Source organism: Trematomus bernacchii, unplaced genomic scaffold (genome assembly GCF_902827165.1).
Source record: "Trematomus bernacchii unplaced genomic scaffold, fTreBer1.1, whole genome shotgun sequence".
Taxonomy (NCBI): domain Eukaryota; kingdom Metazoa; phylum Chordata; class Actinopteri; order Perciformes; family Nototheniidae; genus Trematomus; species Trematomus bernacchii.
This window is the reverse complement of record NW_022987573.1, coordinates 4338968-4363628: the sequence shown is the minus strand read 5'-3', so window position 1 is coordinate 4363628 and position 24661 is coordinate 4338968. Positions and strand designations below refer to the sequence as shown.

The window sequence follows — 24661 nt, the reverse complement described above, 5'->3', positions numbered from 1 at the left end:
CACCCAGGGGTCTGAAGCTTGAGCTACCCAGTAGTTGAGCTGCTGCTGGGAGAAATAACCGACAGCCGGCCCCACACCCTCAGTACCTTGCCCCCCTGGCCTCTGGAGGCCCTGGGGGGGCGACGGTTAGGCGCCGGATACCGCGGCTGCCTTGGGGGCGAGTTAACAGGACCGTAGCGGGCGGGCCCCCCCGTGGGATACTGAGGCCCAAGGCGGGCACCGGGGTAAGTCGGTGGATGGGATCTGCCTCGGGAGGCAGAGGCGGAGCCTCTAGGCCTACCGGGGGGGGGCATGTCTCTGCGAAGAGCTGAGAACTGTTGCCTGGTCTGACTAGCTTGGACAGTCCGTTCGAGCAGCTGTACGGCCGCTGAACCAAACAGCTCCCCCGGTTCCACTGGGACCGCACGGAGAGTTCTCCTACATGCCTCTGATAAGGGTGACTGTGCCAGCCAAACCTGGCGACGAGTCTGGACGAGAGTGGACATCAGACGCCCAAGCTCTCTGGACATCAGAGCAAACGCCTGTAATGAGGCGTCACTGAGGCTGGTAGAGGAAGCACTAATAGCCTCCTGTTGCAGGGAGGCTGAGAGGGCGAGCATGAGGTGAGAGAGGGAATTGCCTATACGGCCCATGCGCGCCGCTGCATCGTAAGCCTTAGTGAGCAGGTCATCAGTGACCCGACATTGGGGTCGAGGGCACCTGGCCTCCGACCTCAGAGCTTCGTCAGGGGAAACTATGAGGGAAGCAATAGTAGGCTCAACAGCCGGCATGTGGTCAAGGCCAACTTTTGCCGCATCTTGCATGGCTGCCAGGGCTCGGCCATCAGACATAAGACGGGAAAGAGTCCTAGGGTCCCTCCAGCATGCATGTAACTCCTTCAGATACTCATCAGAGGGAGGAACTGCGAAGGTGGCTGGTGCCACGGTGCGCCTGAAGAACGCACTGGCAGGCACTGTCTCGGGCTGCTGTACATCCAGCTGCTGGCGAGCCAGTGCCATGCGAATGACGGCACCCATGGAGCCGTCATCTGCCCCCGAGGATGCCTGAGCTGAGGTACAGGAGCCAGGCCCAGAAGCCTGGGACGGGCCCTCCCCATCATACTCATTAAATTGAGTGGCTGAAGCTGCCATCGAGAACACATCGTCATCTAGAATCAGCTCCGCCATGGGTAGACTGGGTGCAGTGGCGTGCTCTGTACGGGCACCAGAATGGAGATCCAAGAGGAGTGACTTCATCTGGGCTAGCTCAGTAGCTAGTAGGTCTACCCTAGAGGACAGCCTATCAGGCTTAGTCCTCTTCTTGGGCGGGGCACCCGCAGCCTCTGCTGCCCGACGCCTAGGACGGGTAGGTTGGGCTGTAGTCGACTGTGCAGGGGGAAGGCCACCCTCAGTCAGTAGTTCAACCTCGGCTAGTCTAGCAGTTCTTACCGCACGAGGCATGATGATGCAATTCATGCACGGTTCATCCGACAGGCCCTCCCTCAGATGCTCGAGGCCGAGACAAGAGGGGCAAAGGTCATGGCCATCCTCTGGTTGCAGAGAAGCCATACAGGTATTACAGCCGTTAAACATAGCGCCAAGGGGGCTTTAGAGCACTCAGCTAACTGTATTTAACTGGCCAGAAAACAAACTCTGCAGTGGAGGGGAGTGAGCACAAAGGTAGTTAGCGTGAGCGTGAGCACTCTGCTAACTGGAGATGGAACAGGTATTTAACTGGCCAGAAAACAAACTCCGCAGTGGAGGGGAGTGAGCACAAAGGTAGTTAGCGTGAGCGTGAGCACTCTGCTAACTGGAGATGGAACAGGTATTTAAACCAACTGTGTGTAGTGAGAGGGGAGCGGAAACGCTCTCTTCACTAGTACTGTAGAAAATTAGCTTTCAGCGTGAGCACTCTGCTAACTGGAGATGGAACAGGTATTTAAACCAACTGTGTGTAGTGAGAGGGGAGCGGAAACACTCTCTTCACTAGTACTGTAGCAAGTTAGCTTGAGCGAGAGCACTCAGCTAACTGGAGGATAAAACAGAAACCAACTGTGTGCAGGGAGAAGGGAGCGGGAACACTCTCTTCACTAGCACTGTAGAAATTAGCTTTCAGCGGGAGCACTCAGCTAACTGGATGATAGTACAGGTAAGAACCAAATGTCTATAGTGAGAGGAGGGCGCGAGACGCTCTCTTCACTAGCGCAGTAACAAATTTAGCGAGAGCCCTCGGCTAATTTGTACACAATTATCTCATTAGTTTGAGAGTATATAGGATATAGCACAAACAGCAATGAAAGGTAGCGATCTCACCGGCTGTGTGCAGGAGCGTCCGCTCTTTACCGGTCCGGAGCTCCTAGGGTCTGAGCGGTGAACACCGCGGTCCTCTCCCTTGGGAGGACGGACAGCTCGTCGCAGCCTTTGGAGGGCGAGCGATTTTCCTAGCCCGCAGCTCCGATCAAACGATCGCAAGGCTACAGGTAGCGATGAGCTAGAATCCCAATTTCATTAAGCTTAGCTTGGCTTCTACTCATAAGTAGTAACCTACGCAGCGAGAAGATAAAAAAGGACTGAGCCCGTTGACAGCACCGGAACTTATACCTTCCGGTGGGGTCACACGTGACTTTGTTGATATAAATATTCGACCTACGCATGCGCGAGACAGAAGATATCCAGTGCTAAAGCACCGCCTCTGGCGGTCAGTAAGTATGAAATAGAACTGTCTCTTTTCCAAAACTGTAGCTCCATGGTAAGCTAGCTGACTAACACAAGCAGTGGCGGCGCCAGGGTATGGCTGGGGTAGGCTTAGGGTTGCAAAGGGGCGGAACATTTCCGGTAAATATCCGGAAAGTTTCTGGAAAGTTTCCATGGGAAGTTAAGCTGGGTAATTTTGGAAATATTCGATGCAAAATTAAACAAAAAACATGACATTTTTTTTTTTTAAGTAGAACGGAACAAGTTTTAATTATTTTATTGAACAATTATTTGTTTCATTGAAGAATGAAAACAGGAATGTTGAGCTAAATATTACTCATCCCCCCCAACCCCACTCATTAAAAAATGAACAAAAATGCACCCCCCATCCAAAAAGTCCCATTCAAAATGTTAAATGAAAAGAGCCCTTCTCCCTCCAAAAAGTCCCATTAAACATGCAAATCTTCCTTCAAGCGATCCTCTGTATTTTTGCTAAACCCTTTCAGTCAATGGGCTCTTCCTGGGCCTCATCAACATCCAACTCTGAGTCTTCCTCTTCAGTGTCACTGTCCAGCCTTGTTGAGGATGGCTCTGTGTCAGGCTCAAAGAGCCTTAGGTTTGCCCGAATGCCAACCAGTTTTTCCACTCTCACATTTGTGAGCCTGTTGCGAACCTTTGTGTGGTCTCAATAGCCATGCAGTAATCAGTGTGCTATGGCATGGATATTCAAGTGTACTTGAATGGCATCTGTTGGTTTTAGTCAAGATTATGCTAAAATATACTTTCCCCAACTATATTTAAGTTCCCTATGAAGAGCCAACCTTCAATTTAGAAAATTCCCAGTTTATTCCCATAAATTCCCGTTAATTCCCGTTAATTCCCATGGAAAGTTTCCATCTTTGAAAATTCCCGGAATTTTGCAACCCTAGGTAGGCTACAGCCATACCAAGAAATGGCTTAGCCCCACCATGAAAAATGATGTTAAAGTAAGCACATTAAATTAAATAATAAGCAAAATGCTAAATGTTGAGAACACGGCTTGCGAAAATATATACGGGTCGTGTCCACAGCACATAAACTGATCCTGCTGTAACAACAAGTGCACGTTACTGATGCAAAATGGTTGAGACCATTCGGGGTTATGCTAGAAGAGGGGTGCAAGGAATAGTCTAAGTAGTGGAGTTTTATACACTAAAGGTGTGGAAATTCTCTCGTGTTATAATATCAGCGCGGCCGCGGCCAGATCAAAATGCCTCCGAATGCAATTTGAATAGACCTACAGCCAATCAGAGCAACGAAACGTTGGGTCTGCGTCATGCCTTACTGATTGAGATCGATCGGAACCGTCATTCAGTATCCCCATTGGATCTTCAACGTGTACTATCATACGTCACGTTCACAGTGATCCCTTTTTATTTACTACAAGACAAATGTGCCGTTTTATTTCATACATTTCCATTCTGATTGAGACAGGGAAATAATCTAAACCTCACGCGTGGCGTTTCACTGTCAAGGGGGGCGATATAGCGTGTATGTAATTACATTGCAAATACTGACTTGAGCCCCACCACTGTATGGGTTAGCCCTACCATAGATTACCCAACAAAAATACTCTGGCGCCGCCACTGAACACAAGTGTCATGTGCTGCAGTGTGCTCATCACTTGCAGCTAGCCCACCTGGGAAAAAACCAGTGCCAGGCATCTGCCTGACAGGCCGTGCGGAGGGAACAAAAGTCTCCTCTGTTCTGCCCAGCTATCTAATTTGTTTTGATCAGATTGCTGCTCTGTTATATTGATGTGATTATGTGTACATGCATCAAATTGCCCCTCTGGGAAACCTTTACAATAGATTGAGCTGTACAAACAACCAGCCTTGATATATTTTCTTAAGTTTTAGCCAGGCACCTTTCTTCAGTCAAATACATCAGTAAGAAAAGAGAAAGTCTCTCCACTTGGCTGCTCTGGTGTTTTCATCTGAGACGGAGAAACCCCCAGCCTCTTCAGATTACACTCTCAGTGGTTATAAAATGTCACTTTGGACATTTTTGACTTTTCATCATGAAAGAACATAACATTTCCAGGTCTATTTAAAGTCAAAGACACTTGTAGTTCCCCCTTTTTTAAAGAACAAGAGACCCCGGGGAAATGTTCTATATGCCTTCAGTTTATGACAGGAAGTCACTCATGTCCTAACTCAGGAGATTTAGTTTTGTTATGTGCAACATTCCTTTGTTGAGAAATTGAGTTCCTTTTTTCCGTTTGTTATTATGTTTTGAATGAAGTAGATTTACCCCAAAACAAATCCCATATTTAGTTATATTGTTCTAACTTCTACACATCCACATTCAGGTGTCTACAAGAGGCCGTCAAAACAAGAAGACCCGGTCCTTTTTATCCTGCAACCGTAAAGCCTTGCGTTTACCAGACAACGTACCAGCAATTCATCTGCAGTTCACTGAGTACTACTTTCCTGACAACACCAGCTTTACAGGTATTCTGCGTTTGCATGTATTTAGCCATATTTGTTGTGTTCTCTCTGAAGTTTAGATCTCTTATAAGCATTGTATGTCCGCTGCATTTAAATGTTTGTATCACAGCACAACCCCCTGTTATAACAAATACAGTATTACAGACCTGTTTGTTTGACCTTGTACGTAATGTTTTTTTATCAATTCATCATGTATGTAATACTTTATTTGTTATAACAGGGGGTTGTGCTGTGATACAAACATTGTGTGTTTGCAAGTTGACAACATTTTCTCACAAATTGGACTTTATTGCCATTGTTTTTTTCGCTTTTTTTCCTCTTCCAGTGCCCACCTCGAACCTGTATGCCCAGCTGAACGGCCTGCAGCTCTGTGTGGACCCAGCCAGCGTTCTGTGGATCAACCTGTTCTCCAGGGGTCTGCTGCACACCCTGGATCAGGTCAAAGCTTTCTACCATTTGCAAGACAGCTGCAGGGCAGAAGAGCATGTAGATGTGCGCTTGGATGCAGCTCAGCTCAAGGTGAATACACACTGCACTGTTGTTTTATATATTGGTCACTCACTGTGGGGAGGTACCCCTCAACAAAAACAGGGCTATTCTAGCAAAGAAAAGCTGGAACGAGCTCCCCATCAATATCAGGACAGCAGAAAGTTTACATATCTTCCGCCACAGAATAAAACCCCAGCTGTTTTGCTACCTTGACCATAAAACACACAGAAATAATCGTAGCATTTAAAGCACATGTGTCAAACTCAAGGCCCGGGGGCCAAATCAGGCCCTTGGTGGATTTAATTTCGGCCCGCAGGATAATTTTGAATTACTATTAGATCTGGCCCGCCGGTATATTGCACGCACACCTTCACTCAATCCTGAGGATTTCCTCAGCTCAGAGCCTGACCCCAAACATTGATGAACTTGCACCCAAGATGAGATGCCAAGTGTCTGGCTTGAACTAGCATCACCGAGCAGCAAACTGAGTTTCAATGGATGTTTCCTTGTTTGTTTTTGTTTTTTTGAGGGAAATTGTTTTTTTGAAACTGTTGTTGGCCTGTGGAAACATGTAATAATAAGAAATGAATCCGGAAAAGCTGCAGATAGAGCCATAATAAATGAATGCAACTGATTATTTAATGTTTAATGTTGTTTTTATAGGCAATAATTCAAGCTTTGTTAGTTCCAGGTTTAATATGTGCAATAAGTTCATTTCAATAACTTTTGCAATAAACATTGAACCAGTCCGGCCCTCGACTAGTACCGATTTTAACATGTTGGCCCACTGTGTATTTGAGTTTGACACCCCTGATTTAAAGGGTTTACCCCATTTAAAAACGAATGCACCTGCACTTACAACGGTTTGGCCTATTTAAAGCTCAAATACCTGAATGTTTCTTGTTGTTCTGAGATGTATTTTTGGTCATTAATTCCAATTATTTTAAGCTAAATGAAATGTAAAAAAATATATATATTTGTTTAGCCCCTTTTTTGTCTGATGATTAGTTGTTGCATTTGAAATAAACTGTACTACCGCCTGTAAATTAAAGTTAGATGTTGTTGTAATCCTTCCTATAGTTAATAATCCCCTTGGACTCTTCCATATTGGACCACCCGGAGCGCCCGCAGTCCCTCTCTGTTACCGTCCCCCAGATGGTCCTCAGCAACACCCGCCTCTGCCCTCACGGCTCCAGAGCGGACCTGAACAGCACCTTTGAGAAGTTCTCCAGCTGCCCTTTCTTCCAGCACACGCCTCCCTGCCCTTACCCCAGGGACCAGAGTGCCTTCCACCCCCTCCCCTCCACCTTCCTCCAGCACTCTCAAGACACCGAGCCTCAACCTTTTGACAGAAAGCAGCTACGACCCCAAGATGTCTGGTCTCTCAGTCTGTCCCGTGTGACCCTAGGTTTTGACGGCGCCCGGCGATTCCCCAAAGGCAAAACACAACCTTTTGTTGAACCCTTCGCCGTGTCTGTGTGGATGTGCCAGCCCTCTGCCTTAAAAAACGGATTCTCGTCTTCCTCCTCCAGCCCCAGCCTAGCCCATCAGCTATCATCAGAGCAGGAAGAGGCTTCACTTGCCTCTGTACACTTCCTGGCCCACACCATCACTCCAGTGAAGATGTGGCTCAACCACTACCAGTATGTCGCCCTGCTGAGGATGAAGGACTCCATGGCTCGTTTGGGGGGGGAGTTAGGCCGGGATCTTCGAGATGTCAAGGAGGCTCAAGGCAAGAAAACAAAACCTGCTACAGTTTGTCTTTCCCTCCTGGTGGACTCAGCAGAATTGGGTCTCCTGTTGCCACCAGCGTGCACTGAGCCTGAGGAAGAAGTCCCCCACACCCCGGAGACAGACAGCGGCAGCATGACAGACTCTGACATCTCCCCCACTCATCACTCCACAGTGCTGGAGGACAGCGGGTTAGAGAACGGCGTCTCCTCCATCAACACCGGCTCTGCGTTCGATCAGGACGAACAAGACGGGGTGGTGGAGGAGGCTTGTGAGGCCATAGAGGAGGGGGACGGTTTGACAACAGAGAGGGACATCCACGTCCTCTCACCTGGACACTCCCCCGCACTCTCACGCGAACCGTCCAACTTCAGCCTGGAGGGAGAGCTGTCGAGCGCCATCACCGTCACCAAGGATGCGACCAAAGACGCCCTGAGTGCCTCTCTGGACCTGACCAAAGGTGCCTTTTCAATGACAAAGGACGCCTTCAGCATGCTGAGTCGTGGCACCGGGATGAGTAAATTGTTCAGTCCACAGGCAAAGTAAGTCTCTCCTGCAGTGCTGTTGGCAACATCATGAGTGTTTGTATTTCTGGAACCCATACTGTGCGCAGCATGCTTTTACTGGCTGCCCCTTAACGAATGTGTGTGTGTGTTTTATAGGGAACTGGTCCAGCGCTCAGATGAGTCCTCCCCCTCCCTGGCTGCCAGCCTGCACCGCCAATCCATGAAACAGTCGCCTTCCCAGCATTCCTTTGATAGTGCGATCTTAGATGGCAGCCTGCCTGACGAAAACCTCTCTGTCGACAGCGATTTCAGCGAGAATTTTGTTGTTCTCATGGACTCAGGTGCTTAAAACACTGCCAGGTTTCCAAAGCAATGTCTCTGAATCACACAGGTCACATCTATTATAAGCTTGTTATCATGTTTCCAGAGTTTGGGACGGAGTCCATGCGTCCCAACAACACAGGCAGCCGAGGCAGCCCGGCCCCGGGCACAGAGGGGGGGTCATCAGCCGACCTCAGCAGCTCTCTGTCCCAAAGTATAGAGGACGTATCTCAGGATATGGTGGGTTACTACGCTCTAATCGCAAAAGTATCATTAATACTTATAACATACAAACATTGATTTGAAGTATAAATCCAAACTGTTTTTAAATGTGACCTCATGTGCTGTTGTTCCAGTCCTCAGTGTTGCTGCTGGTGCTGAGTGGAACAGCCTGCACAATGGAAGTAAAGGGAGAAGACCAAGTAGTGGCTGTCGAGGCCCAGAATCTGGTCCCGGTGCAGATGGGTAATATCAGAGTATCTGACCTGCTGGCTGGCCTCGTTCAAGGTAACTGTGCTGTTTGTTTCCTATCTAAGAACTCTTTAAAAAAGTCTCCAATATTCTCTTTGTTTTTCTGTCTTATGAAACACTTTTCTAAATTAAACTAATCAGTGGGTTGCGTAAATAACTCTAGGAAAGCCTATTTTTAGATAAGTATTGTAAATCTTTATATATTATCTCAAAATCCTGATATGAGACTAAATCTCGTCTCTGATTTTGAATGTTGTCATTTAGCATAATTGTTGTTTTACTGGTTTTATATGCTGATTTACAGAAGGTCAACTATGTTTCTCGACTTACTAGACTGTTCTGATGGTTCAATTATTGATTTTACCCAAATAGTCATTAAATCTACTTGATCAAGATGCAATATGAACATCTGGTAAAGTGTCCATGTGGTTAACAAATGCACCGTCTCCTTTGTTTCTGCAGCCCCAGTCTTACCACCCCAGGACCGGCCCGGTGTGAGGGGCTGTCCTGTGGTGTGCCTGCGAGCAGAGATGGGACCCTCTGCAGCCCGACACTCAGGTCAGGCCGAGACTCTGGGCTACATGGAGATGAGAGTGCAGAACTGCAAGGTGGAGCTGTTATCCTCCACAGTGACTAACATCGGTCCTTTCCTGGAAGACGAGTTCAGCGCTGACAGTCCGCCGATGAAGTTACACATGAGCAACATCACAGTCACTTTGAAGGTTCGTTTGGGTTAATGCAGTTTAAGAATATTGCCTATTTGTGATTATTTCTGATGATTTTAGTCTCAGTATTTTAAACACATATTAGATGAAAGCAACCTTTTCTCCCCCAAAAAAGAAAATACTTTTGAAGACATGGAGTAGAAGGACTTAGACAGTGTTGTTGTATGTGGTTAATTTTCACTTTTGTATTTCTTATAGGACGATAGCCCTAAAATCTACCCTACAGCGCCTCAGCCCGTCCCAGCCTCTTTCATTGTGGATCAGCTGCTGCTCGAGCGCTGTGAGGACGGCATGATGAGGCTCAAAGGTGAGCTTTCTTTTGTCTTCAGCAGCATCATGAACCGTAAAACCACAAACACTTACAGCTTACAACATCTGCTGAAAGATCTTCACAGAAACATGAACAGAAAGTGATCTTTACCATTTCCTCTCTGCTCGCAGCTGAAGGTTCAGACCCTAAAGTCTCAGCCTGTGTTCCTGTGGCGGCCCCCGACAACCCAAACTGTTCCAACTCTGTTCAACAGCAAAGCGAGGTAGGGGAGACCAAGCAGTTTCATATATGTATACATTTACTGTTTATGCTTTGATCTGTTGTGTCTGTAGCTGGGGGTGTAGCCTGGTAAGTTTTTTCCCCTAGCTGGTTAGATAAAAAGTTATACTTTTACCTGCACATTTCATAAACAAATTACATTACCAAAAATCAAGCCTCTTAAAAACAATGTTAATGGTGAAATATTGTTTTGTATTTTAATTTATCTATCAAATTTGCCATCTTTGGTCATTTTGTTTCTACAAACTGAAAAACACACTCATAGGAGGTTTAATTGACAATTTGGTCACAATTGCCACACTCTTGCCCTCAGTGGTTGGGTACAGTTTAGGAAGCTTACAAAGCAGGACCTCTGTATTTAGTAGTATCAGTTGTTGTTTTATGATACTTTAACAGGGTCAGGTGAAGATATTTAAACCTCATCTGAATTACAGTTTCTACTCATGTTTAAATCAGCCATAATCATTCTGTCTGTTAAATACATCTGTGTTAGAGCTGACCAGCAACAGGACACCAGTATTACAGAGAGGGGTCAGTAAACAGGATAGTGTAATGTTGCCTTAATTACACCTGTTACTGTCCAGCAGAATCTGATATCGGCCCATTTGGCAAGCAGTATGTTGCCAAAATGTTCATGTGTTGTAGTCGAAACTAACTGATCCAATGATCTGTTACAGAGACAAACTCTGGAGTGCCAGCTCTCCGAGGCCCAGGCCGCTCTCACACAGGCCCTCAGCGAGAGAGAAAAACTCCTTCTGGAAGTCAGGAAGCATGACCCCGCGTTTACTTTTTGAGCCTCTCTTCTGTCTGTCTGTCTGTCGCCTCTGAGCCAACTGCATCACTGCTCCTGCTGAGGAACAGTGATGGGATGCATCGGGCTGAATGTCAGGAACCAGCAAGACTAATTTAAATCTGGATGTTGGACGTTTTTGAAAAGAAGGTGAAGCCAAGTTGTGGCTTTGGATCACTTCCTATATCAAGAGATAACAAAAGAGCCTGTATGACAAATACTAAAAGGACAACTTAGTGAGCTTACTTATAGGTATATTAATGGTACTATTTTGTAATATGGCAGTTTAAATGAACCTTACTGCTGTACTGAATACAAATGATCCTGGTTACTTCTCATCCCAGTCAGTGTGGATAGTAAAGTCATTGTGTGGTTTCGGTGTTTGTCACACAGCATGCAAGGGTAAATGTCACCACGCTTTAATTATCTCTGGTTAAGTATTTGTGTTTTGGAAATATTAAGTTGATGACATGCCAAAACCTCCTCCTCTTCACATGCACTGACACTGCCAGACAGCTGCTAGTCCATGAGTCGCTCCCATTTACAAAACACAATTTAATGTCAAGCATGCTTTGTGAACCGTGCTAATTTACACAGCACATTTACACATAAACTGTCATAAAGCTCAATAGACTTAGTCAAGTAGATTACCTCCGTTAGATGTGAGTTCCTTTTAATTTAAAAGTATTATGACGATAGTATCAACTGTTGTACATGTGTTGTGATAGGTAGGGAAAACAATGCACTTTTTCTTTTTTAAGGAAGCAGATTTACATTGCTTTCACTGACACAGAAATGCATCTCTTTCCACCTCGGTTGCTTTTTATAACCACCAAGGTGGCATGGTAACACGCTCTTATGAAGTTTCACCGTGCTTAATAAGCAGGTTGAACCATTCCCCAGTGTTATTTTTCTTTGAGTTGTGTTTCTTTTGTACTGTGAAGCCTCTGAGCTCTCAGGGCGCACAGTAGCTCCAGTACTGTAACAGGGTTAGTCTTTTTACTCCAACACTCTGGTTTAACTAGGTTATGTATTATAACTACAACTACCGGAGTTATAATACTGATCTACTTATTTTGTAGCTTGCTAGGAAACAACTGCTAGTGTTTTCACCTCTGTGCACATTTGTCATAGTATAGTGGTCATGAACTAATATGTGTATATTTATTTAGATTTCTCAACAAGTGTTTTTTTGTTATATCAGAGTTACTTTACAGTGTATTGAAGCCATATCAATCTAAGAAAATTAAGTTTGAATAGAAAACGTTGGTACTGATAATGTATACGTTATGTGAATGACCAAATTCACTACAGGACATATTATTTTTCGGAATTGAATCCTGATCTGCAGGATTGTATCAGGCCAGTCATCAAATGTTCAAACTTCTTTTCTATGCATCAAATCTGTTCTATGCATGGATTCAAACCTTGATGAATTTGGTTAATCAAAAAGACTTCCACAGTACAAGTACGAATGCTTTCATGAAAGAAACCTGTCGGATACAGTTTCTGTTCAAGTGTTCTATTGTTACATCAGTGGTTTAGCATTCTGCCTGTGGAGTTATAATTATCTTTTTTTATGGTTGCATAGCTGTGTCATCTTTCACCATTCATAATTTCCCACTGTGTGCTCGGGAGACCCCTGGTGGCTGAACTCGCCTGAGCATTCCCCATTAAAAACACTTTCTTTTCTTAATCAGAGTTGCCTTGCAAGCTATGAATGACAGTTGTGCATTTTTACAGAGGAATGTAAAATATTTAAGCAATAGGAAGTCAGCTTTGGTTCAACCAAAAAAAAAACATGACAAGAAACAAACCACACATGTTTTATGTGGCATTCTTCACTTGAAAATAAATGATGTACTTACTGTCTGCCAGGTTTAAACTGCATGAGCACTCATCACATTTTAACTATCAGTGTAAGAAAGCAGAGATACTGCTGTTTATCCTCAGACTAACTTTAGTTGTGATCTTCTCAGCTTTTGATGTTTTTGTTTTTGCATGGCCTTAGAAGACAAAGATACAGTGGTATGAAGTTGAACCCGGGCTGGATGTAACATGTAGCTTTAAGGTTAATCCAGTCTCCTCTGTCAGGCTCTCTGTTGAGAAGCATCTCTTCTCCACTGACAAACTGGTGCTCTGATTCCATCTACTCATGACCTGTGCTCATAACCATGCAAAAAGGAGAAGGACAAAAAGTGAAGCAGTCACTTCAACCAAGCAAAATGTTGCCAGTGAGGGAAAATGCATGTACTGGGGTGATGTTGCATAGTTTATGCGTTGTGAGTTACTTGCACTTGTGTGATAAATTCACTGGAAATTGCACTTGTTTTGATGTATATCAGTTGTGTAGTTACATTAATTTTGTATTTTCTTTATTACTTAATTGAGACTAATATAAGATTGGTTCTGTGAACCAAAGCTAGTATGTGGAAAATATTTTGAAAGTGTAAGAATAAATGATTAATTTCAGAACACTTTTCAATTGTGCCTTTTAAGTTTTAATAGAACACGCATGTTTCCATGTAAAGAATATGTTTTCACTTTTGCGTCGTCATAAAATATGTACCAACTTGTACGTTCGAAATCTCATTGCAATTATTTTACTATCTCTATAGTTTCAACTATAACTTACAAATAAGTTTAGATATTTCCAAATAAAACTGGAAGCATTGTTTTTTCAGTATTGTGAGACCAACTAAATACATTCTGAGATTCACTGAATGACGGCAGTCAACTAACAACCTTTATTTTCAAATGTCAATTAAAAAAAAAAGCTAAATAAATACCAAATGTGTCGTCCTATAGATATAAAAAGAAAAATACACATTTTTGAAGTTCCAACTTAACATTTATTTGTGAAACTATAAGGAAATTCACTGTTGGCAACACACAAGTTTCTCACGAGAAAACTTTTCTCCAAAGATCCCTAGTTATTAAAATAACGAGGCAAAAAAAAAAACTGTATAAAACGCACTGTATTAACAACCATAAACATGAATATAATGTCACACTCTTTGCACAGTTTTGTATGATGTGTCAAGCATTCACCCTGACAATCAGAGGTGAAGAGACAAGTAATTTGTATTGACCATTCTTTAACACTATTGTCTGTCACTGGTTTTAACTCTGGATAGCTCGAAATGCTCAGTGTCTATTTGGCTGCAGTATGCCTACAGCTTTATGACAAGTCTTTCAGAAGCTATGGCACAACTTTTTTTAACTCGCACGCATGCTCCCCATACATTGAAAGCAAAGACGCTTCAGTTGAAGGTAATTTTTTTGAACTTGGTGTTGGGAATCTGATCTCGAGTCTTTAGCCTCCTCACGGCTTCTCTCATGTGTTTGGGCTGAAGCGGTGGTGTCTCTCCCCACTTCTCACAAACGTCCAATGCTGTGAGGACAAAAGATAAACTGTTTAACTACATAATAGTCAAATTTAAACTGCAAGGAAATACAAATAAGAGACATTTATTGACGTCTTTCAGCCAATTTGCTATGTACTTTTTGAAGTCCATCACTCACCTTCTTCAACAATTTCTCCAGCAAAAACCTTGGAAATACCAGACATGGCAATCACCACATTCTGGGACACTGATGATCCTGTTATGGACTGGATCAGCTAGAAAATTAAAATAAAACATTAAGCCATTTATGAACTAAATTCAGGGATTTAAAAAAAAAAAAGTCAGTGTTTATAAATACCCTCTTAATAGCCGCCTTAGGGAAGGCAGAGCGTCTGTACATCTCATAGCGATTCAGCTGCTCTTCAGAAAAGGATGACACTAAAACTCTGTAAGACAAGAAGAACAGGGGGAATGTGGTGGTGTGAACGGTATGTGACAATGTGTTATTTATTTGTATCAGAATGATCCGTTAGAAATCCCAGCCTTACTGCATCTTTTGTATTTCATCCTCATCAACCTTTTGGCACTTTTTTTTCTTCTCTGGTTCCACCTTCGGTCTTTTAGAGGAAGATTCACCTTCTTCCTCATCTTCCCCAGCTGCCATTTCCTACACAGTGAAAGACAGTATGGTTCGAGCCACTTAAAAAAAATAGACGCTACTTTGTGAAAGGGAACATTCACTTGTATCACTTACGGATTTAACATCCTGGTTGGACTGATCTTGCGAAGAAGAGTGTTTGTTTTCATCTGCAGCTTTCGATGTGGAAGGTCCATCCTCAGTCTCATCTGATTTATCATCCTCCTCCTTACAAGAAGTGATTCTCTCAGATAAAGCCTCAGGTTTGATCCGCGCAGGGTCGGCCATGATCACACCTTACACTGGTTGACAACTTCAGATTCTGTAAAGTAAATAAGGGAGTGTATTTGGTGGAATATAAGTATGTATTGTTTACAGTGACTATACAAACATACAATGTTCTTATATAATGTGATGCATACTGTATATTTAACTACTCAACGGTATATTAACTAGTTAAAATGAGCAGAACCTTGAACATCTACAGCAGTAGAATTAAACATTTCACATTAATGTACTAGTATCATTAATCTAAAAACATCATATACAGTGTAAATTGTAAAGCAATGACATGGACCATTTCACTGCACTGTCATTTAAGTAATGTATGTAATTTAGCTGATTATACTGTATAATAGTTTAAAATTGTGATTTAATACAGGCAGTTATTTTACTTATAGAGGAGCATTCACACAGTCTTAATAGTACTTATACTCTTTGTACCTCTGTTTATTAGTTGGTTGCCAGTTTGGCTAAAGCTAGATAGCAATCGTTTTGGTTTCTATAGCGACTCATCTCAAGTATGGAGCAAGTGCTGCCGCTTGATTAAACAAAGTTTTCACGATAACTCAACTGAGAAGCCTCAACAATGAGTATATACAGGTATGGTTTAACGAATAAATGTGTGTAAAATAAGGATGAAAACACGAATACAACATGCACCTACCCTCTGTGCAGCTAGGCGTCAACAAAACAGCACCAACAGCCAAGCTAACTGTGGAACAAAGTTAAGCTAACGTTAGCTTAGCAGCTAACACACAGCAAATTCATTACTGTAGTCACAATTAATTACATTTAAGCAAATCCTTAGTCTTAGAGCAATGATGGCATCAGGATGCTAGTTTTCTCGGCGTATTGATAGCAAATATAGTTGTGTTGATAGCATAGCACCGGGTTTCCGTTTCCGGTTTTGAATGAACTTTATATACACCGGCAGCGGTACATAAAAACACTGAGCTAAAATGTCAAACATGCGATGTTTGTTATGTATTTTATTGCCGTAGCTGTTAAGATGTTTTAGTGAGTTAAATGATTTAACAAACTATTTTACAACAGCCAGTTAAATCTTATACAGCAATGTTGTCTGTGTGTTTGCTGTCACCTGGTGTTATGTCCCTGTTTACACCTTAAACAGACTGGTTCCCACCATGAGGGAATTTTACACGGGTTTTATTTCAAGCAAAACTTCTACCTATTGTTGAGATTCTCATCAGGTTCACAGTAGTTACATCTGGGGTACTATATCATTTAAGAGGAATACAATTTATAATTTATGTAGACGATTTACAATAGGCTACATGAGAGTGACTATTTGTAAATAATGAAAAGGATTGGTTTGGAAATTTGCTCTCCACTCTAGATGCGACAGTAGAACAGATATCTCAAACACTGGATGGATATTATCCCTGTGTATGAGCACTAGGGGCGCCATCTTGCTTTAGCCCATCCACCTTCACTATCAATTAGCTAGGGCGGGGGGTGCTAGGAGTTGCATGCCTGTGTGTGTGCGTGTGTGTGTGTGTGTGTGAAGCATTTCGGATTGGAGATGCAGAAAGAAAGGGCAGTTTCAAGGAAGTGACGGACGAGGCTCAGGGGACTGGTCAAAGGAAGTTTCCTTGATGGTGGTACCGTGCTGCTGAACGAAACTTTCCCCCCTTGAGCAGCAGCGGCACCGTGGATCGGGACCGATCGGGACGGACGGATCCAGCGGCGGAGGGAGCTTTTGTTTCCTCGCCACACGAGTAGCACTGAGGAATAACTTGAGATCGGGAGAAGACTGGGATCGCTGAAGAATTTTACTCCGGCAACCAAGCCCCCCTTTTTCTTCTCTTCCCCGCGCCTCCTCTGATTTTTTCTGGGATCCGCGATGGGGAAGGAGCAAGAACTTCTGGAAGCGGCGCGCACGGGAAACCTGGCCGCCGTGGAGAAGCTTTTATCCGGGAAGCGACAGACCGCTGGCACTAGCAGCGGTTCGTCTGGGACCGGGGGAAGCAGCACCAGCGGCGGACACGGAGCCTCCTCTCATACCCTCTCCAGTCTGCTCAGGTAGGCTCTGGAACCGGGAAATACAGTCGGATATAACTGAATGGGAGACAGCCAGTAGTGTCGACCCTGTCAAATAATGCCTGATCAGTTACTATTATAGCCTATATTGAAGTATGTGATTTATCCTTGGGTATTTACGCAGCGTAATGCTTGTTTTGAATTGCCAAACAAACACAACCTAAACCAATCCAGCGCAGGAGCAGCGACATGCTTCTTTGTTAGCTCCCAGCCAGCTGTACTATACAGTATTGTGCAAAAAACACCTCGTAGGTAATGACGCAACTAAAATACAGACATCTGCAACAAAACAGCCCCCTGGTCTACTTACTAAACTAACACACATGCATTATTAATTGCTTACATACAGTCTAGACCTGAGCACTGGTGAAAATGGAGTAGAGAGACTTGTCACAACCACATTTTCATTATCTTAAGCAGCATTGTTTTCATATTTGCATTGTTCTAGACTGAAAACAATTTCCTTTCTACAGCTGTATAGTTTTGACCATGGTAGATTTAATTTTTAGCCATCAGTGGTTACAGGGGGGAAGCCCTGGTGAGGTAGACCTTTGATGTGGTTTTTCACTAGGTAAGACCTACCAGGCATGCAAGGTCAGGGATATTTAGCTGCTCTGTAAGGGCTTGTGATTTTCACTATGGTTGTTGTCCTGCTCACTCCTTTATTTGATGGGATTTCTGATATAGGAGATTAGGATACAAACTATTGCCAATATACAGTGCCTGTCACCTTTGCCACCTGTGCACAGTCTGTCAGTATGTGCTTCAATGCAAATGCTTTACCTGTTTGGTGGTGCCTTCTAGAAAACAGGACACTTTTCAACAAAATGGAAGACATTTGTGGGGTTTTGGTAATGGATATGAGTCCCTGTTCTTTTTACAATGAAAGATTGCACAAAATGCCTCGCAGTGTTATTGGGAGGAAGCTTGTTCTGGCCTTTTTAAATGCACCATCCTTTTTTAATGTGTGCAGATGAGAGCTGCTGGGTGATATTAAATAATAGGATGTAATGAAAAGGATCTGATAAGGTCTGAGTTTCATTTTATTCTGCAGATATTATCTGAATTATAGGCTTACCAAAACAGGATGGTTGGTTTTTCCCTGGGCTGAAACATATTTTCTGAAAGTTATATAGTTCCATAATGCATCCATAGTTGAAACGGTAGTGTGTTGTGTGCAAAAACCTTACTTCATAAAGCTACAGAGGCTAATATATATCTGCCTATAGATAAAAATGAAATATAGCTCATTGACTTATGGCCAGGCTTAGTGCTGCATGTCAAAACCGGCTTCTCTGAACCCTTATTTGAATGCTGAGCACATCCAGGTATACATCTGTCAATCATACTATAATATTGCTCCTCTGGGAGCCCGGTGCCAGGCACCTTCATTCACGAGACAAGTGTAATGGCAAAGCTTGAGGTGATGCATCGCTGTGTTACTTAGTGCAGACTGCACAATGTACTCAAGGTAATTACATTAAACCCTTCTAATCGGAAATCCAATTCAGGGATGTCATGCAGTCAAGGCTGGCTCTGTTTCTCCCTCACAGATCTGTGGGCGGACTGAAGAGCCCATTGTGTCATCTATTGTGACTTGAGCAATCAATGTTTGGCAGTGATAGCCCCGGGAAATTATTGGCTCGACTTTGCAGGAAATGAACTACGGGTGTGTAGATTTAAAAAGCCTGTTGCCTGCAGACACCTGAGCGTTTAAGACATACTCTTAGTCTTAGAATATATCTAGTTGTAAGATTTAGTGACCACAGGACACCCTGGAGGATTGTTGCTATTGCGTATGACATTTGATTTAGTCTGCATGATAAAAATGTCAATACGTTGCAGGACTTCACACTGAAATACTACAGTGGGACAGGCTTTCGGTTGGTGGGTGTGTCTGTTTCTCCTTTACCAGAATCGCTTTGTTACATGTTCATCATCCATTGTTTGAAAGTGAGGGCCTGTAATCCTGTCAGAGGAGATTTGATCTGTAGGATCTGTCTTAGCTGTAACACATCAGGTATAAAGGGATAGGTACTCCACTTTATTACAAGCATTTTAGCATTCATTTCTGCAATAAAACATCTTTGTAATCTGTAGCCTAAATAGTCATTTAAGACATGTTGTTTCTTGTGCAGGCATAGCAAAATATTAGACTTTATTTGCAGAATATAGCCTAGTTAATTAAACTACCTGTGTTTATTGTATAGCTCGAACAACATGCCATGACGATGAACCGAGCCGTATACAATTCATTTGAAGGTGTGTTGTGTATGTTTCCCCTAGATTTTTTGCGATCCTGCTCTGGAATGGGGTGCATGTCAAGACCTGTGTTGTTTTTGTAACCAGGCAGTCATACAGCTCTGCTCTGAGGAATGTCTACTTTCCCAAGAGGCTGCATCCCAGCGGTTGCCATGGGATAGACACTGACCCCGGCATGTTTAACACCGCAGCCGCCCCAAACATTTGTTCCGTGGAGCTCCATTATCACCAAAATGATCTGGGCGGGGCTCCCTGGAGTGGAAAGGTCACTGTGTAACCTTTATAGTGGCACTGTGTCGTTGAGGCAGAAGTAAAGTTGATGAGTTGAAACTTTTTGTTGGAATTATCTGGGCCATACTGGTATCTGTATTAGGCCCTTTTTCAGGGCATGCGTTTGCTGTGTTTTCATCTAGATTCGGGCTGCACAATGAATCGCAATTTTATCAGAATCACAGTGTTGGACCAAAGTCCAAACATGAAAATATCATTCTGAATGAAGTATTTTTGGAGCTTCAGACTTAATACAAAATCCTTGTTTGTCTTAAAACAAAAACACACCATGATCATTTTAATCAATTTTTCAATGATAATGTTTTAAAAATGATCATTCCCTCTAATATTGCAAATCCAATCACAATTGCAATATATGTCAAAATAAGTGCAATTAGTTATCTATTCATAATCATGCAGCACTACTCCCCAACATAGTTTTTGCTAGGCCCCATGACCCGTTTTGATCCCAGTGGTCTACAGGAAGAGTTCTTCTCTAGCACTTCCTGGATAAGGTTGTCCAAACACGGACAGCTGCTTCGGTCAGACCGGAGGTAAGATGGGTCCCTGGCAGAGAAAGTGCCGGCCCACTGAGGGGAAATTAACCGAGGAATGCATGGAGTTCTGGACAGACGCTCTGAGAGCTTAGCCAGATGAGGACTCGTCTCCCAGCTCCACAGCCACGTCCTTTGTCCCACTGACAAAGCATGGAATGGTGTCTTTTCATATTCATATCAGTCCCAAAGACCATTCTGGAGCTTTCTGTACCTATTTAGTTTTACAAAGATAATTGAGCTGTCATTTGGATTGACCTGGACCACCTATTGTGGTCAAGTGTCTTACTCGTCGAGTCTGCTGTGTGGGGCTTTTGCAATATTTGGTGATAAAAATCCGCTTTAGATATTCACATCCTCTTGAAATGTATTTTCTCTCCAACATGTGATTCCTTTCTCTTAATGCTAGCGAGGAAAGCATTTCTATCAGTGTGATGACTTGGTCAGTATTTTAAGAGGCTTAGGCAGGACTCCAGATCATTCCATCCCATTACATCCACAATTTCTGGCTCATCCCAGGCAGACCCATGTTGTGTGACTGGTGTCAGCCGAAGGAAATATCCGCTGCACAAAAACAAGCACATCCTGTCCCTGTTTTTTTTTAAACAACATTTCCCTAGAGCTTCTGTTATTGTGCATGTAGAATTCAGTGAGTGTGAAGGTGCACTGCAGGACCTCGGATGGAGTGTCTGCAGATGACAGGCTCACAACAGGAATATGACACCCTCAGTCTGTAGCTGGGTTTTATAGTAGCTATCATAGTCATGCAAACTGTGTCACTGCCTGCTGCTCGTGCAGGCAGACAGCGCTAACAAGACACTTTCTATCCCGTTTACAGTAGAGAGCCTCAGATCATTCCTAGTTAGCTTAGGGCTGGGCAAACCGCACGACTGGCAGTGACATTTCACCAACTGTGACCTCTGAACTAAAAGAAACCATAGCTGGTTCAACCCAGGAGGGAGCAGTGATAGCTGGGAAATCTAACACCAGCATGTTAGCATTCCTGGAGCATCTGAGTTTGGGATGCTCTGCTTTATGTTTACGGCCCATGTTTGTGTTAGGAATCAGGCGGAAGGACACATTAGTAGCTGTGATGAATTCCACATATGTGTATGTGGGTGTGGGGGGGAATTGGCAACAATGGACACATAAAGTGCCCTTAATAGCATGTAGCCGTCTTTAATTGAAGCTAATGATTGTAGGATAAAAAAGCCTTTTTTTAATGAGTTTTGTTTCTAAGGAGTTTTTAGCAACTTAAAATATATCCTGTAATCATGTCAAACAACAATGATTTTTACCAATTATTGGGCGTAGCAATTACTACACATTTGTATCTCTTGGTTCTCTATTTATTTATGTATTTATTTATAGTCTCCATCTCTCTGTGCTTCCTGTGTGAAAATAAACAGACCTTTGCTTATGTATGACCAGCACAGCAACGCAAAGACACACCAACAGTATGTGTTCTTGTTTATGTAAACTCTGGTTCACCCCACTCGCTGAAACCCCTATAATAACAAATGGACAAATGGAAAAGATAGGGCTGCTGTGGTTGTGATGCATCTTTTGGTTTTGTTGTTTGAACCCATTTGTAGTACGAGGTACCACGGTGAGCAGAGATGTCAGCCCCCCCCCCCCCCCTCTCGCCCTGTGCTGCCCTATGTGTGTTAGCTGGTTGTTAGCAGCCACCTACCCAGACACTTTCATCCGTCTGGCCTGCTAGCTGGCGTCGTCCTTTCTCCCCCTCTGCGCTGCTCTCAGCAGTCTTCTTGCCCACCTGCTGGGCCCACGCCAACCTCCATTCCACCTTCAGACTTCAAACATGTTGTACTTGGAGCCAGAGTAATGGTTCTGCTGCCCTCAAAATGTTCAAACAGGAAACAAATGATCCGAAATCCCCTTGCTTTGATATTAGTGCAAAGTCCAGCCATGATAGCCTTAGAATGACTAAGCAGATTGACAACAGACTAACTGTGAAACACACACACTTTCATAATCGTGCAGCATATCACCATTTTACCGTCATGAACACTTGATAACAAATGTTGTGTGCTTTTTTTAAGAAGTAGGTTGTCAGCATAACAAACAAAACTGCCCATCCATCCGGCAAGATTTCAGTAGAAAATGCACATCAGCTTGCTCTTGTAAGTAAAATGCTCAGAGGACGCCAGTGAAATCTGTGTCGTTGTGCTGAGGCGTCTGCTGTGAAGTCGGTGTGGGAAATGCCAACTTGTTGTGAAACAGGCTGTGATTGATCCCTTCTTTTCTCGTTCCATCCGATTCTCCCCGATTGCTTTTCTTCTATATTCATCCCAACTTTTCAGCCTGCCAGCACTGGTTTTCAAGCCCAATCTTTTTGATTCAGCTAGAGCCCATTGGACTGGTCTGATCTGTGGGAATACACAGTTTCTTCACACCTTCTGTTGCCACACAGTCGCTCTTTATAAATCTCCCTATGATGTGTTTTTGAGCTATTGAAGACTCAATCAGGCTTTATTAAAGCTTTTAACTGCAATCAAATTGGAAAATGAGCCTCCATATCGCAGTTTTTAATAAAATATGTTCTTTTCCTTTATAAATTGTTAACTAGTAGTAGTCGTAAAGAAGATTATTATGTTTTAGTAGCTTCATGGCATTTTATGGGATTGTTAACTGTAGAAAATGTAATTATTTTCCCAATTTTGAGGGATAATTTCCTCAAAGATTCATGACTTTTTTTTGCTGTTTTTTAACCACGCTTGCAGCACAGCTCTAAGTATTACAATGACAGTCACTACTTTGATCCAGACAGAAATATCTTAACAGCTATTGGGTGGATTGGCAAGAAACGTTTGTACACACATTAATGGCCAATGAGGAGGATTTATTATTAGGATTTATATAATCTTGTACTCCTTGAAGTTGACATTTGTTGTTTTGGGTGAAATGTGTTGACAACTATGGATTTACACAGTCATTTAAGTCTACCCAGGATTGCTATAACTTAAAATGATCGCCAAAAAAAAAAAAACTTAAAATTGTATAGAGAGTTCTAGAAAATCATATATACTCATCCATCGATAAATATAAATTGTAAAGGCATTCAGCGTCAAGAAGAAAGGTACATTTAGCACATTTTAGTGGTATACTTGTTGACGTCTTATTATCACTGTGTCATAGATTTTGACTTTGTTGCGTAATTTAATTTCCTGTGCTGCCTAAACTTGTCAAACTGCTTCAGAACATTACAATATGTGCTACCATTTAATCAGGTCCAGATAAACCCTTCATAAGGAGTGTGAATTGTTACAGTTGTAGTTCTTTGATCCCAACATGGTCTTTTGACTGATTTGAACTAATTGAGGCCCCGCTCACACGGGACCGTTTGCATTTATACACAGTATGCGTATTCAAAAAAGTCTTCCGTTCACATGCATTCGTTTCATTTAACGTGTCTGTTCAAACGAGGCCGCTGGAAACGCTGTAGTACATATGCCGGGACTGTAAGTGGCGCTGTAACTTCCGCCAAAATACACCAAAAGCCGCGAAGAAGAGCAGCCCCGCCGCAATGTTGCCATGGCTACCCTTCTGTTTAAGCCCCGCGGTGTATTTAGCAACATGTAGTTCATGTAATTCTCCATGTCCACTTGTTGCTGATGGTTGTGGTAGAGGAGCTGTAGATTTTGCACTAATATCTGTAGCATGGTCAGTAGCAGTAGCACTAGCAGTAGCTAGGATATAGTCATTTCCTCAGCATATGGATAAATGCAACGGGGAAGTTAACTGAAAGAAACCGAATCTGTGGATATTGCATCGACCGACCAAGAAGCACGTCTCTGTGGAGAGGACGGCTCAGAAAGAGAGATATTCTCTACAAACACCGGGTGAGATCGCACCTTTGTCAATATAATGGATCAATGCATGAAATCTGACTCTGTTTATTTTGTTTAAGGAGTATATTGGGCGTTAACAATTCTGGTTTGCCTTTTATAATATTATTTCATTCAAGAACCCCTTGTGCGTTTAATTAACACAGCTATTTTTGATAGTTGCTACAGCAGTGAGCAGGAGAGGTGGGGAGAGGTGGGGCTATCGCTATTTTTTCAGGAAATATTCGTATAGAGGTGATTACACGGACTCGGTTGACCCCCCAGAGCGTTTCGTTTGCAAATCTATCCACCTTGGGACCCGTTATCGTTTGTGGGGTCAGTTTCTATCGGCCTCGTGTAAATAATAGGGCTATACGCACGCGAAACTATGCAGATACAAGCAGTTTTCTCCTCGTGGAAACGGCGCCTGAGAGTACCCCTCTGCAGGCCTTTGGGACTATGGCATGGTTCACTCGCTGCTGATGAGGGGGTGCTCTGGTTGGTTGTGGGGCATCTGGTTCCACCACCCGCCAGCGGTGCATAATTAAGCCCAATTTCCCCCGACGGTACAGCTGACATGCGCCAGTCACTGCTGGGCTCGGTGCCCTGGGCTAGACTAATCCCCGGTGTGGTCACACTGCTAATAGCTGCAGGGT

The 24661-nt window shown here is 43.4% G+C and overlaps 3 protein-coding genes across 13 annotated transcripts in view; 2 read left to right on the top strand and 1 right to left on the bottom strand.

The window, feature by feature from the left end:
* The window catches only part of uhrf1bp1 (UHRF1 binding protein 1), a 29023-nt gene extending 15701 nt beyond the window's left edge, over positions 1-13322 (top strand). Inside the window, 10 exon segments of the mRNA XM_034126659.1 lie at positions 5023-5164; positions 5487-5680; positions 6731-7923; positions 8044-8228; positions 8315-8448; positions 8565-8715; positions 9142-9401; positions 9603-9711; positions 9846-9937; positions 10632-13322. Coding sequence (XP_033982550.1) covers positions 5023-5164; positions 5487-5680; positions 6731-7923; positions 8044-8228; positions 8315-8448; positions 8565-8715; positions 9142-9401; positions 9603-9711; positions 9846-9937; positions 10632-10748 — 2577 coding nt within the window. The 3' untranslated portion in view covers positions 10749-13322.
* Positions 13323-13704: 382 nt separating this feature from the next.
* taf11 (TAF11 RNA polymerase II, TATA box binding protein (TBP)-associated factor) lies at positions 13705-15918 on the bottom strand. 2 transcript variants are annotated; one of them, XM_034126671.1, is made up of 7 exons: positions 15801-15916; positions 15675-15722; positions 14846-15050; positions 14640-14758; positions 14450-14537; positions 14270-14366; positions 13705-14138 (listed from the first exon to the last, which is right to left on the bottom strand). In XM_034126671.1, exons 3-7 carry the CDS (start codon positions 15014-15016, stop codon positions 14008-14010), a joined length of 606 nt encoding a protein of 201 aa, XP_033982562.1. In that variant the 5' UTR covers positions 15017-15050; positions 15675-15722; positions 15801-15916; the 3' UTR covers positions 13705-14007. The 2 variants fall into 2 exon arrangements, with proteins under 2 accessions (XP_033982562.1, XP_033982561.1); XM_034126670.1 differs by having other exon boundaries at positions 15675-15918.
* A 535-nt stretch (positions 15919-16453) lies between these two features.
* Positions 16454-24661, top strand: part of LOC117479576 (ankyrin repeat and SAM domain-containing protein 1A-like) — a 62887-nt gene continuing 54679 nt past the window's right edge. For 5 of the 10 annotated variants that reach the window (XM_034126668.1, XM_034126666.1, XM_034126664.1 and 2 more), the window contains exon 1: positions 16456-17053. In XM_034126668.1, coding sequence (XP_033982559.1) covers positions 16875-17053 — 179 coding nt within the window. In that variant the 5' untranslated portion in view covers positions 16456-16874. Of the gene's footprint in view, positions 17054-24661 lie in introns of all 10 variants that reach the window. The other 5 variants (XM_034126663.1, XM_034126669.1, XM_034126665.1 and 2 more) reach the window with 3 other exon arrangements.